Source organism: Babylonia areolata, chromosome 21 (assembly GCF_041734735.1).
Source record: "Babylonia areolata isolate BAREFJ2019XMU chromosome 21, ASM4173473v1, whole genome shotgun sequence".
Lineage (NCBI taxonomy): Eukaryota > Metazoa > Mollusca > Gastropoda > Neogastropoda > Buccinidae > Babylonia > Babylonia areolata.
Window position 1 is genome coordinate 55,898,220 of NC_134896.1, and position 12,840 is coordinate 55,911,059.

General features: G+C 41.6%; 1 protein-coding gene across 1 annotated transcript; it reads right to left on the bottom strand.

Annotated features, from left to right (window-relative positions):
- Positions 1 to 1,710: 1,710 nt before the first annotated feature.
- Positions 1,711 to 12,563, bottom strand: LOC143296662 (uncharacterized). Its single transcript, XM_076608692.1, has 7 exons — positions 12,447 to 12,563; positions 10,235 to 10,293; positions 8,596 to 8,709; positions 5,844 to 5,960; positions 3,815 to 5,038; positions 3,302 to 3,434; positions 1,711 to 1,911 (listed from the first exon to the last, which is right to left on the bottom strand). Exons 4-7 carry the CDS (start codon positions 5,885 to 5,887, stop codon positions 1,711 to 1,713), a joined length of 1,602 nt encoding a protein of 533 aa, XP_076464807.1. The 5' UTR covers positions 5,888 to 5,960; positions 8,596 to 8,709; positions 10,235 to 10,293; positions 12,447 to 12,563.
- Between the last annotated feature and the right edge of the window lie 277 nt (positions 12,564 to 12,840).

Genomic DNA, 12,840 nt, shown 5'->3' on the forward strand with positions numbered 1-12,840 from the left:
AAAAAAAAAAGATTAGAAAGGCACAGTGAAAGTGTTCGTTTTTTCTGAAGAAAGTATGCGAACATACTTTTCATAACTGATTTTTCTGAATCATTAAGTCATGGTTTTTATGCTTTCTGAAGAAAGTGTCTGAACATATAATTGATTTTCCTGATTGTTTAAAGGAAGCATTTCTCGAAACTCAAAGTGATTGTTTAAAGGAAGCATTTCTCGAAACTCAAAGTGAAACAATCAACAGTCTATTTTTCCTGACAGACACATGATCATGATGATGCGAAGACCATTCATAAAACAAAGGCAGAATCATTATCATGGTCCTATTATGTTAAAGTGACAAACACACAAGAGAGTATGGTTCTCTTTTCTCTGAATAATTTGGCTTTTTTACGCCCCTCCCTGCTGTCCCCCTCTATGTGTTAAAAATGTATGCTGTCACATGACCTGCAAAGACACGTCTGAATCAGATCCAACCTGTTTGTGGCTCCCCTCTTGGTTTGTGGATCAGGAGTGTTATTTTGCACACAGTAAACACAGTGATCCAATGACCTAGTGGTAATATGTCTGACTAGGAAGCAAGTGTCCACGAGTTGGTTCCCTCCCAGACAGATAACTATACTCCCCAATTAGACCTTGAGAAGTGGTCTTGGTTCTTGTCTTTGGGGTGATACAATAAAGTGACTTCCTGTGTGCAGTTTGCACTCAGAACACGTAAAAGAAGCCACTGCAACAAGACAGCTGTCCCTGACAAAATTCTGCAGAAAAATCCATTTTGACAGGAAAACATACACTAGCAAACAGAACAAGGAAAAGGTAAAAGGGTAGTGCCGGATTGTGGCAACATGCTCTCTCCTTGGACAGCATCCTCAATTCCACGCAGAGAGAGAAATCTGCAGTGGCCAAAGTACACTTCAGTTCAAATACAGTATGATACAATTATGATAGAGCTACTAAAACTATGACAGAGTGCAAAAACATGACAAAAAAACGTTCAGTAAGTTTGAAGCCTTGCGCACATATGAGTGAAAGTGCTGGTAGTTGTGCACCTTCAGAACTCACAGAAGTTACCTGTTCTTTTAAAAAAATTTTTTTTGCTAATTATAACAAGTTTGAAATAAAACGGTGTCATCAGTGAATATGAATGTTTGGCAAATTTGAAAAAAAGTGAAAAATTTATATTTAAAAACACATCATATACTTATATTTGCTGATTCAGAAGAGAAGAAACTATCATTGCTATGTGTAAACCAGTAGAATTAGGAGCGATAGCTGATTCAGATGAGAAGAAATTATCATCGCCATGTGTAACGCCAGTAGATTTTGGAGCAATAACTGATTCAAAAGAGAAGAAACTATCATCGCCATGTTTAACACCAGTAGAACTAGGAGTGATAGTGGATTCAAAAGAGGAGAAAGTATCATCAGTGAGAGTAACACCAGTAGAACTAGGTGCGACAATTGATTCAAAAGAGAAGAAACTATCATCTCCGAGAAACAATAGAACTTGAAGCGACAGCTGATTCAAATGAAAAGAAACTATAATTGCCGAGTGTAACACCGGTAGAACTAGAAGTGATAGTTAATTCAAAAGAGAATGAATTATCATCATGTCACTGCCCTGTGTAACACCAGTAGAACTAGGAGCGACAGCTGATTCAAAAGAAAAAAGAAACTATCATTGTTGAGTGAGTGTAACACCAGTAGAACCAGTTGCTACAGCGGAGCCTTGGCAGAGAGCGAGGACGTCACAAGTCCAGGGTGGGGGTGCGGTGGAGGTCCAGGGAAGAACTGGGCTGAGGGCTGGAGAGCTGGTGACGACGGGGCTGGGTGGGGGTGCCCCAAGCTTCTGTTGGGGCCCGCTGTAAGGTCGGGGCATTGGTCTCCCCTGTGTTCTGAACCACTCGACCCGAACCCCTGAAAACATATGTATGTAAGCATGCATGCTCACAACACAAGAATCAAGAATATTTAATCCTTTGACCCCTTTTGGGGCATGGAGGATATCATGTAACAGCAATAGTATTTTACACCAAACTTTAAACCTAAACAATTAAGATAACATAACTATCAGAAACAGAATACAAGCTATATGAAACACAACATAAATAATGATAGTATTTTTCTGGTATTAAACCTCAGGATAGATCTGGCTATGTTGCTCCAAATTGTCTTGGCTGCATGAAATAAATCACACAGAAAGCCTCTTCCAAAAAGAAAAATTAAACAATTGTTGGCCTTTTTTTTTCACTGACATACTGCAACGATCTCTTCCAAATCTTTCTTGTGCAGAATAAGTCAAAGTTTTGTTGTTGTTTTCTGTTCGTTTGTTTTGTGGGTTTTTTTTTTAAATTACAAGTCCTATGTCATAACCATGTAATACGTCATTTACTTAAATGAGGTCACATGAGTCATGTAAATAGTAGTTGTCCTTTCAGCATCATTGATCTTAAGTAAATGATTCCTTTGTGCAGCAGCCCACAACAACCTCCAGCAACACCTGAGACTACACAAAAGGACAATGCACACCCCAGCAACAAAGTGATTAACAGTATAATCATTAACTTTTTTTTACATGACTTGGCAAATGTATCCTATACAGTACAGTCATATAAGTTGCATTAGATTGTCTTATACTCTTTTTTTCTTTTTTTTTGACAAACATATTTTATATCACACACACGCACACACACACACAAATACACACATTTTTGTAACAGTTGCGAAGTGTTGTTGTTAACTATAAATATCATCATCAAAGTTGTCATAAAATGCACTGCCATTTTCATCAACATTATTATCAATATCATCATGATTGTAGTTCATTATAATACACTATCATCATTGCAAACATTATCATAACCATCACTGTCATCACAACAGACATCACCACAGTCATCACAATTTCCATCATCATAATTATTATTATCACCATCGTCACAGTTAACTGAGGTCCTTTGCCCAACATGCACATAGCTGGCCCATGTGAAAGAACTTGTGGTAACAAGCCAGTTTTCCCTGGTGAAAGTCTTTGGAAAAACCCACTTATCTTTCACTAAAAAAGATATGTATAAACAGAGACATAAAAAAACACCCCTGACCCACACATTATATAATTAAGTTCCAGAGAAAGAGCAGCCCGAATTCATTGGTGAGAAATCTGCTGTGGCCGAAGTATGTAAAATACAATGCAAAACAAAACAGTACAATACAGTGCAGTGCAGTACAGTACAGTATAGTACAATATTTTTATTCAAACTGTGCCATTATCCTCATAGGATCATGGCTGCTGTTATGATTATCATACCGTTTGCAGAACTTGAAGAAGGCAGCGAGGCCAGAGCTGATGACAGCAATGAGGCCTCCCATGGCCCCACCCACAGTGGTCATCGTGGAGCCGCCCGAGCTCCCGGCTTCCTCCTTGGCCGAGGATCCTGACCCTGGCCACACAGACGCAGGGGTCAGCACGATTATATGCATCAACTATGATCAGACAACAGCGAAAACATTACTAACAACAACACCCTGGAAACAGCAATAGCATCAACAACACAAACAATAATGAGGCAGCAACTGCCACCAGAAAGCAACAGCAACACAAACAACACTAATAGCACCCCAAAAATGGCAGGATCAATCGACATCAATAACGATGATCCTACTTCTATGATTACCCCTAAAACGGTGTATGTGCAGTCTGTGACTCTTGCTGATGCCTCCAAAAACACACATACTGGTTGTTTCAGATTTGAAAACAATCCATCCTGAAGCAACTTTTAAAGCAAAATTAGAGTAATTCTTCAAATTCAGCATGTCTCACCAGCCCCTGAAGATTTTGGATGGGAGGAAACTGGCGCCAACTTGGACGTAGCTGGAGCAGGTATTGTCACAGCTGGAACGGGTGTTGGCGTAGTCGATACAGATGCTGTCACAGCCGGTACAATTGTTGGCATAGGGATTGGTGTAGTTGGTACAGGTTTTGTCACAGCTGGTTTGGATGTCAGCAAAGTTGACATGGGTGCAGATGGAGTTGTTTGTGTTGTTGGAGTTGGTGGTATGGATAGAGTTGTTGTTTGTGTTGTTGTTGGAGTTGTTTGTGTTGTCGTGGTTGGAGTTGTTTGTGTTGTCGTGGTTGGAGTTGTTTGTGTTGTTGTGGTTGGAGTTGTTGTTTGTATCATGGTTAGAGTTGTTTGTGTTGTTGTGGTTGGAGTTGTTTGTGTTGTTGTGGTTGGAGCTGTTTGTGTTGTTGTGGTTGGAGTTGTTTGTGTCATGGTTGGAACTGTTGTTTGTGTTGTTGTGGTTGGAGTTGTTTGTGTCGTGGTTGGAACTGTTGTTTGTGTTGTTGTGGTTGGAGTTGTTGTTTGTGTTGTTGTGGTTGGAGTTGTTTGTGTCGTTGTGGTGGTTGGAGTTGTTGTTTGTGTTGTCGTGGTTGGAGTTGTTTGTGTTGTTGTGGTTGGAGTTGTTGTTTGTGTTGTTGTGGTTGGAGTTGTTTGTGTTGTTGTGGTTGGAGTTGTTGTTTGTGTCGTGGTGGTTGGAGTTGTTTGTGTTGTCGTGGTTGGAGTTGTTTGTGTTGCTGTGGTTGGAGTTGTTTGTGTTGTTGTGGTTGGAGTTGTTGTTTGTGTTGTTGTGGTTGGAGTTGTTTGTGTTGTTGTGGTTGGAGTTGTTGTTTGTGTTGTCGTGGTTGGAGTTGTTTGTGTCGTGGTTGGAGTTGTTGTTTGTGTTGTTGTGGTTGGAGTTGTTGTTTGTGGTGGTGTTGTGGTTGGAGTTGTCATTGTGGTTGGAATTGTTGTTTGTGTTGTGGTTGGAGTTGTCATTGTTATTGGAACTGTTGCTGTTGTTGGTGGTGGTTTTGTTGTTGTAGTTGGAGTTGTTGTTGTTGATGGTGTTGTTGTGGTGGGAGTTGTTGCCATGGGTGTGGTTGAAGTTGTTGACAGCGTTGTTGTTGTTGGAGGTAGTGTTGTTGTGGTTGGAGTTACTGGTGTTGTCATTGTAGTTGTAGTTGGTGGCATTGTTGTCGTGGTAGTGGTAGTCGTAGTTGTGATCTCTGGAAGAAGAAAGAAACAATGAAATGATTTCAGTTGTATCCAGTGCCAAAAAATAGCCAAGGTGGACGTTCTTAACACAAACACTACACTGACTGATCATCCCTCCCTCTGTATGTGTGTGTGAGGGAGAAGAGGGAAGTATGCTTTCCCTTTTTGTCAGGCATGCATGCATAGAGTCTGTGTGTGTGGTGCCTCTCTCTCTCTCTGTCTGCCTAACCCTTTCAGTATGTCCTTCTGTACATCTGTCTGTCTGCCACAAGCACACATTGTGACACACAACATGTGAACAGGTGTGTACACACTCCCACATACACATCGAGCACACATACTGGTATGTGCACACATGTACAAGCATGCGCACACATTCCCCAAACCATCTCCACACACACTTGCACACATACACACCATACTGTGGTAAACTATCATGAAACAATAACACAAAACAAAGTAGTGAAATATAAAAAAGCATGACATTTTACTTCACAAAGGAAACGCTGCTGCATGTGTTTGGTGAAATATGCTCCATGACAAAAACTTGGTTTATTCTATCTGATCTGCCAGTATGATGATTTATATATGCATATATAAATATATATATAGATATATGCACATATATAGATATATTTATATAAACTTGCATTCACTCGGGTGCAACTTTCTGCCCATTCTCACACACAACAACGCTCATATGCTGTACGTATATTTACATTAACAGATACGTAGAATTATGCATACAGAAGAAGCGGCAGAACAGTAACTGTTACACACATGACAGCAAGACCGCGGGAATCTTGGACCACTCACGTGTTTCGCAGAGATCGCCAGTGAAGTGGGGCGGGCAGTGACATGTAAAACTGTTCACGACACGGTGCCTACATCTGCCTCCGTTCCTGCAGGGGGCAGAGAGACAGACGTCCACATCTGAAGAAACAAACAGTGCCATCAGTCAGCATCGATATCATTCATTGTCAGTCATCAACATTATTTTCATTGTGATTGTTGTTGTGCTCCTTCCCCTTGTGTGACGTGTGTGCGTGTGTGTGTTCATGCCGGCGCAGGCACATGAGTATTATGTTTGCAAGTGTGTTGTGAGTGTGCTGCACAAGCACGTGTGGACAGTTTTGTAGGTCTATATATATATACACAGATACACCAGTGCATTTGTGCACATACTGAAACAACCCACGGTAACAAAGGTGTTGGCTTCGCTGGCAGACTCCGGTAGACAAATTAAAGCCACTTTGATAGTAACTAAAGCAAATACATGTACACTGGTACCATCGCCATACTGTACCGGGGCCTAGGCGATCAAGTACCATAACAACACACCACAACATAACACAGATTAGCTGTAACACATATCACAACACAACACAGGTAAGGAGTAAAATATGTACTATCACAACAGAATACAGATAAGATATCAACACATACAACACAGACAAGGCAGTAACACACATACAAACACAACACAGTGCAGCACAACACATAATATAACACGACATGACAACACAGATCAGGCAGTAACACAACCTACCAACACAACAAAAATCTGGCAGTAACACAGCTACCATCACGACACAGGGAGGTTGGTTAGCACAATACAGCACAACATACTATAACAAAACAGATAAGATAGTAACACACGCACCATCACAACACAGTTAAGACAGCAACACACAACAAAATGACACGACACAGATAAAAAGTGGATACAAGTAACAACACAACACAGCAGAGACACAGCACATAATATGTTATAACACTGCACGACACCACATGACACAACACAGCGCAGCTCAACACACATAATATAATGCAAAATGACAACACACGACTCAGCACAACACAGATAAAGCAGCACTATATGTCAAAACACAACACAAAACAGCATAGCACAGCACATCACATATGATATGACACAACACAAAACAGCACATATGGTACGACACAACACGACTCAATATGACACAACACAACACAAATAAGGCAGTAACGCACGTACCAACACAACTCTGCAGAGCATACATGATATAACAAGACATGACTCAGATTATCCTGTATAACAAACACACCATCACGAAACGATACAGATCAAGCAGTACAACACACACACCATCACAACACAACATAGATCAAGCAGTACAACACACGCACCATCACGACACAACACAGATCAAGCAGTAGTACACACGCACCATCATGACACAACACAGATCAAGCAGTAGTACACACACACCATCACGACACAACACAGATCAAGCAGTACAACACAGATCAAGCAGTAGTACACACACACCATCACGACACAACACAGATCAAGCAGTAGTACACACGCACCATCACGACACAACACAGATCAAGCAGTACAACACATGCACCATCACGACACTACACAGATCAAGCAATAGTACACACACACCATCACGACACAACACAGAACAAGCAGTACAACACAAGCACCATCATGATACGACACAACACACGCACCATCACAACACGACACAGATCAACCAGTAGTACACACGCACCATCACGATACGACACAGATCAACCAGTACAACACACACACCATCACAACACTTCACAGATCAACCAGTACAACACACGCACCATCATGACACTACACAGATCAAGCAGTAGTACACAGGCACCATCATGACACAACACAGATCAAGCAGTACAACACACACACCATCACAACACGACACAGATCAAGCAGTAGTACACACGCACCATCACGACACAACACAGATCAAGCAGTACAACACACGCACCATCACGACACGACACAGATCAAGCAGTAGTACACACGCACCATCACGACACAACACAGATCAAGCAGTACAACACACGCACCATCACGACACTACACAGATCAAGCAGTAGTACACACGCACCATCATGACACAACACAGATCAAGCAGTAGTACACAGACACCATCACGACACAACACAGAACAAGCAGTACAACACACGCACCATCACGACACAACACAGATCAAGCAGTAGTACACACGCACCATCACGACACTACACAGATCAAGCAGTACAACACACACACCATCACGATACGACACAGATCAAGCAGTACAACACACGCACCATCACAACACGACACAGATCAAGCAGTACAACACACACACAATCACGATACGACACATATGATGCAGTACAACACACACACCATCACGACATGACACAGATCAAACAGTGGTACACACGCACCATCACAACACGACACAGATCAAGCAGTACAAAACACGCACCATCATGATACGACACAGATCAAGCAGTACAACACACGCACCATCACAACACGACACAGATCAAGCAGTACAAAACACGCACCATCATGATACGACACAGATCAAGCAAAACAACACATGCACCATCATGATACGACACAGATCAAGCAATACAACACACACACCATCACAATACGACACAGATCAAGCAGTACAAAACACACACCATCATGATACGACACATATGATGCAGTACACCACACGCACCATCACAACACGACACAGATCAAGCAGTACACCACACGCACCATCATCACACTGGGGTCCGGTGAAGCCAGACTGGCACATACACCCCGTCCCCGTGCTGTTAGTCTGGCACTGTCCCAGGGCGGTGCTCAGGCACAGGGCGTGTGTGCACGGCGCTGTAAATCGTCACAGTAACACATCGTCTGCATGACGTCATGACTCTTTCTCTCTCTCTCTGTCTCTCTCATATTTATTCATGTTATGTGTGAAATTGTAAGAATGTTTATGGGTTTTTGAATGTGTACATACGTTGTTATTTCCCTTTATCGTTTCTCGCTTTCTTTTCATTTGTCGCTTACACACGCTAAATTATCCCCCTTGGCAGAAAAGCTGTAAAACGCAATTTGTAAAAAAAAAAAAAAAAAAAGTGTCAGTCTCTCTCTCTCTCTCTCTCTACCACAGTGTTCTCTGTCTCCCCCTCTCAGAATTTATGTCACAGGGTGAATCCTAACATTGATATCAATGTTTAATCCACCCATCAATCCATCCATCTTACGGCCTTCCATCTATCCATCCGGCCATCCGTCAGTCTTTCAATCCTTTTCTTGTGATGAACCTGAGTGGTGATCACTTCATGATAACCAGTAAGAAACCAACCAACCAACCAACCAAACAACAAACAACCAGTGAAAAGAATTTAAGAGCAACAGGAACTAAAAACCTGATTCAATTAAATATCAGTGAAAAATAAAAATGATTATAGCATTTACCTGCAGTTGTTTTCGCATGATTTCCATATTTTGGTAAAAAAAAAGAAAGAAAAAGAAACAAACAAACAAACAAACCCAGAGAGAGGCAGACAGACAGACATAGACAGACAGACAAAGATGATGAGATGATGATGTTTTATTGAAGAAACTCGTACGGTTCATTTCAATGGGGAGTTGGGGGATAGGTCATTCAGTGTTAAAAAAAAAAAATCTTTTTCTAATGGACAGACATTGTCAATTAGCGTAACTGAGGACACAATTCGAACTAATAATAACACTGACGAACATCAAAAAGGAATGCTGCGATGCGTGTTTGAAACTGCCAGTGAAACTTCAGCATGTATACTCTGAGCGCAGCTTTGAAAACTTTGTACAGAAAGCGAGAACGCTTTGACACGGTCTCGTCTTCATCAGCTCCCATCGGTGCAGGCAATTTTATGAGTCTCGGACTCAACCGGAATGAGCTCGTTAAGTAAAACTTCATAAGCTGTACAGACAAACAAAACATGGTTTTATGCACCAATTTCAAGCTTACACACCGGACGGCATAGGCGAGTATCTGCAGGGTGGGGGAAATCTGCTCGGCACCGTAACCCACGAGAGGCAATGGGTGAAAAACCGAATCTGAATTGAGTACATGCAATCACGTAACTGTTTACAGTCCACACATGGCTCAACATTTAATATTCTTTTAAACTGGGCATAAAAATCAAAACGTTGGCTTGCACTCTGTATCCCTTCTTCTTCCAAGAGAGAGAGAGGGATAGAGAGAGAGAGAAAGAGAGAGAGGACGCTAACGATAGGGTTTTGCTGTTGTTTTCTTGCTTTTACGATAACTTTTCATTATTGAGACAGATAGACAGACGGACGGAAGGACAGACAGAGCGACGAACAGAAAAAAAGGAATGACCAAGACAAGTAAATGACTTACCTGTTCCTTGAATAATGATATGAACAAATACACCGTCTTTAACGTCCTTGGTAACGAAACTGAAAAAAAAAATCATATACATTCTTTTACTTTCACGGTTTCTATTCATGGAAAAGTCGCTGATTTCAGTGAGTGTGTCATTGTCAGACTAAGTCAACTGAAGTCAAAATTGCTTTTACTGAGGGTAAAGATCATTTTAAGTTTCAGTTTCAAGGTGTTTAAGCGTTCGGACAGATCCACGGCATACACGCTTCACAACACCTGTTAAAATATAGTAGGGGTGGCGGATACCTGACCTATATATACATAAACCCAACGCTCTGGTCACGCCTACCCTAGGTATGTTTAAAACATTAACCTACATCAAAATAAAACAGGTAAACAAAATAAACAAACAATACACTAAAACACGATTTAAAAATTAATAATACTAATAAACCTAGAGGTGAAGCCGTTCATGGCTCACGCGTGATTCCTGCTGTACAACAGCAACAAAACCGAATGCGCCAGGAGGGGTGGAAGGGGGTAGTGGTGGGAGTGGAGGTGAGGGTGGAGGGTTACCATGCATTGTATACATGCAATGATCCACATCACAGTTCTGCTCACCGTCAGAAATGGACGTTTCTCGAAAACTGAGAGCTGTGTGATGGAAATGGAACAGTTCTGTCTAAACCATCACCACATCGATCGGCATTTCACTGTTTTACAACTATAATAATAATAGGTCTACCAAAGTTTGAAATTTTCCCTGTCTTCGTCTTGACGTTTTGTCTTCGATGAAATTAAAACAGAACCGCCAAATGCATTTACGGACGTGGCTAGTATTACACACGATAATCACACCGGACAAGTCCGGTTCTTTCGGCAAAATTATGATCAGCAGATCGGACATGTTCTCAAACTACAACGATACCGAATGAAGGACCGTCAACAACTGCATCTCCGATCAAGGACGATATACATATATATATATATCTAGATAGATAGATAGATATAAAAGGTTATTCATTGTCAGAATCTGCGAAAACGCCCGCTCCTCTTCAACAACTACGAATGTTTCTCTCTCTCCAAATAGTTGTGGAAGTTGGTCTCGATTTCAAAAACCCGGAAAAGCATTCAAACACGTATGCATACTGCGAGTTAGGTCATCCTGACAAATTATAAACTGCAAGTCAAGATAATTTGTTGATTCAGATGATCGTTTGTGGAGATTATTCAGTAAGTGATGAGGCCTGCAAGCAAATCATTCTCTGAATAAAAGTCAGCGGTCTAATCGCCTCTTTTCAATAAAATGTTATAGCAAACCATCGATGTGATGCACGCGCTGAGAATGACTAATTATGCATAAAGGTACTACGCTATTGTATTTTCCGACAAACGACCACAAGGATGAATGAAGATAGTGTAAGACCTTCACACTGATTGTTAAACACAACACCCTTTCTATGGCTTTAGTCATACCTATTCTAAAATGATTTCCCATGTAGTATATTCAGATTGATGTCCCATAACTTGGCAGAATCTTCGCTGCTCCTAGCAGATATATACCTCAGTGTAACTTCCATTCTAAGCAGAAGTTCCTACATTGATTAAAAACGATATGACTGCTATTAATCAGTGTGTCAGATAAAAAGTGCTACGTTTTTTGAATAAGAAATAAAAATGTAACAGTAGCAGGAATGTGGAGACAAGTTTGGCTTCTTCATAATTGTTGTGCCTTTCCCGTAAATGCAGTGTCACTGTGATAGAACTCTGATAGAATGTGTGTAAAAAAATTGATTTATCCATATTTCAAAGCTAAATCTGGTGTCAGCAGACAATGTAATTCATCAGTTAATTTGTTGAAGATACCACCACCACCACCACCTGCCCCCCAACACACCCACACACTCTCTCTCTCCCTCTCTCTCAATTTCTCTTGTCTCAATGCATGTCTGTCAACCTGTCTGTCTGTCTATCACATATCTGAGGTTCGCCTTACACTTGCTACTAGGCTAAAGGGTGTGTGTGTGGGGGCGGGGGGCGGGGGGTGGGGGGGAGGGGAGGGGGGAGGTTGGGGTTCAAACAGCATGCTCTTGGTTTCGTGTTGTATCATTATGTAGAAACGACCCTATACGAGGCAGGGTCTGGATAAGAAAAACAACAACAACAAAAACACATTATTGCTTATCTATTTCCCTTGGACAGAAAAGAATTTTGTTGAGAGGCTCACCCATCGCTCACACTGACGACCAGAATCACGGCGCCTGCTATCAGTGGGGGAGGTAAGCGCAGGTCTACCCGACTGACTGCTGTCCCATTGTATGACGTCAGAACGGGTGGATCCCCGGTGACTTGGTAGGTAGGATCCGGAGAGAAGTACGTTTGCTGGACTTGGAAAGTCACCCTGTTGAACGGCAGAGTAACGTGTTAACTCTTTGCTTTCAGCGACACAGGAAAATTCCCACAGAGCCAACATTTTAACTCTTTACATTCACCGACATCGAACTTTCCACAGAGCAGCATTTTCACTCTTTAAGCGACACTGGAAACGTCATATGAAACGACCTTTTAACTCTTTACATTCGATTCAGTGACACTGGAAACTTCCTATGAAGCAACCTTTT

What these genes read in the sequence shown, in the direction of transcription:
- LOC143296662 (XM_076608692.1), bottom strand. Translation starts at nt 5,887, where the DNA reads ATGTCACTGCCCGCCCCACTTCACTGGCGATCTCTGCGAAACAC. An exon ending in TGGCGATCTCTGCGAAACAC is followed by an intron (nt 5,039 to 5,843) that starts GTGAGTGGTCCA and finishes TTCTTCTTCCAG; the next exon opens with AGATCACAACTACGACTACC. An exon ending in TCCAAAATCTTCAGGGGCTG is followed by an intron (nt 3,435 to 3,814) that starts GTGAGACATGCT and finishes CTGTGTGGCCAG; the next exon opens with GGTCAGGATCCTCGGCCAAG.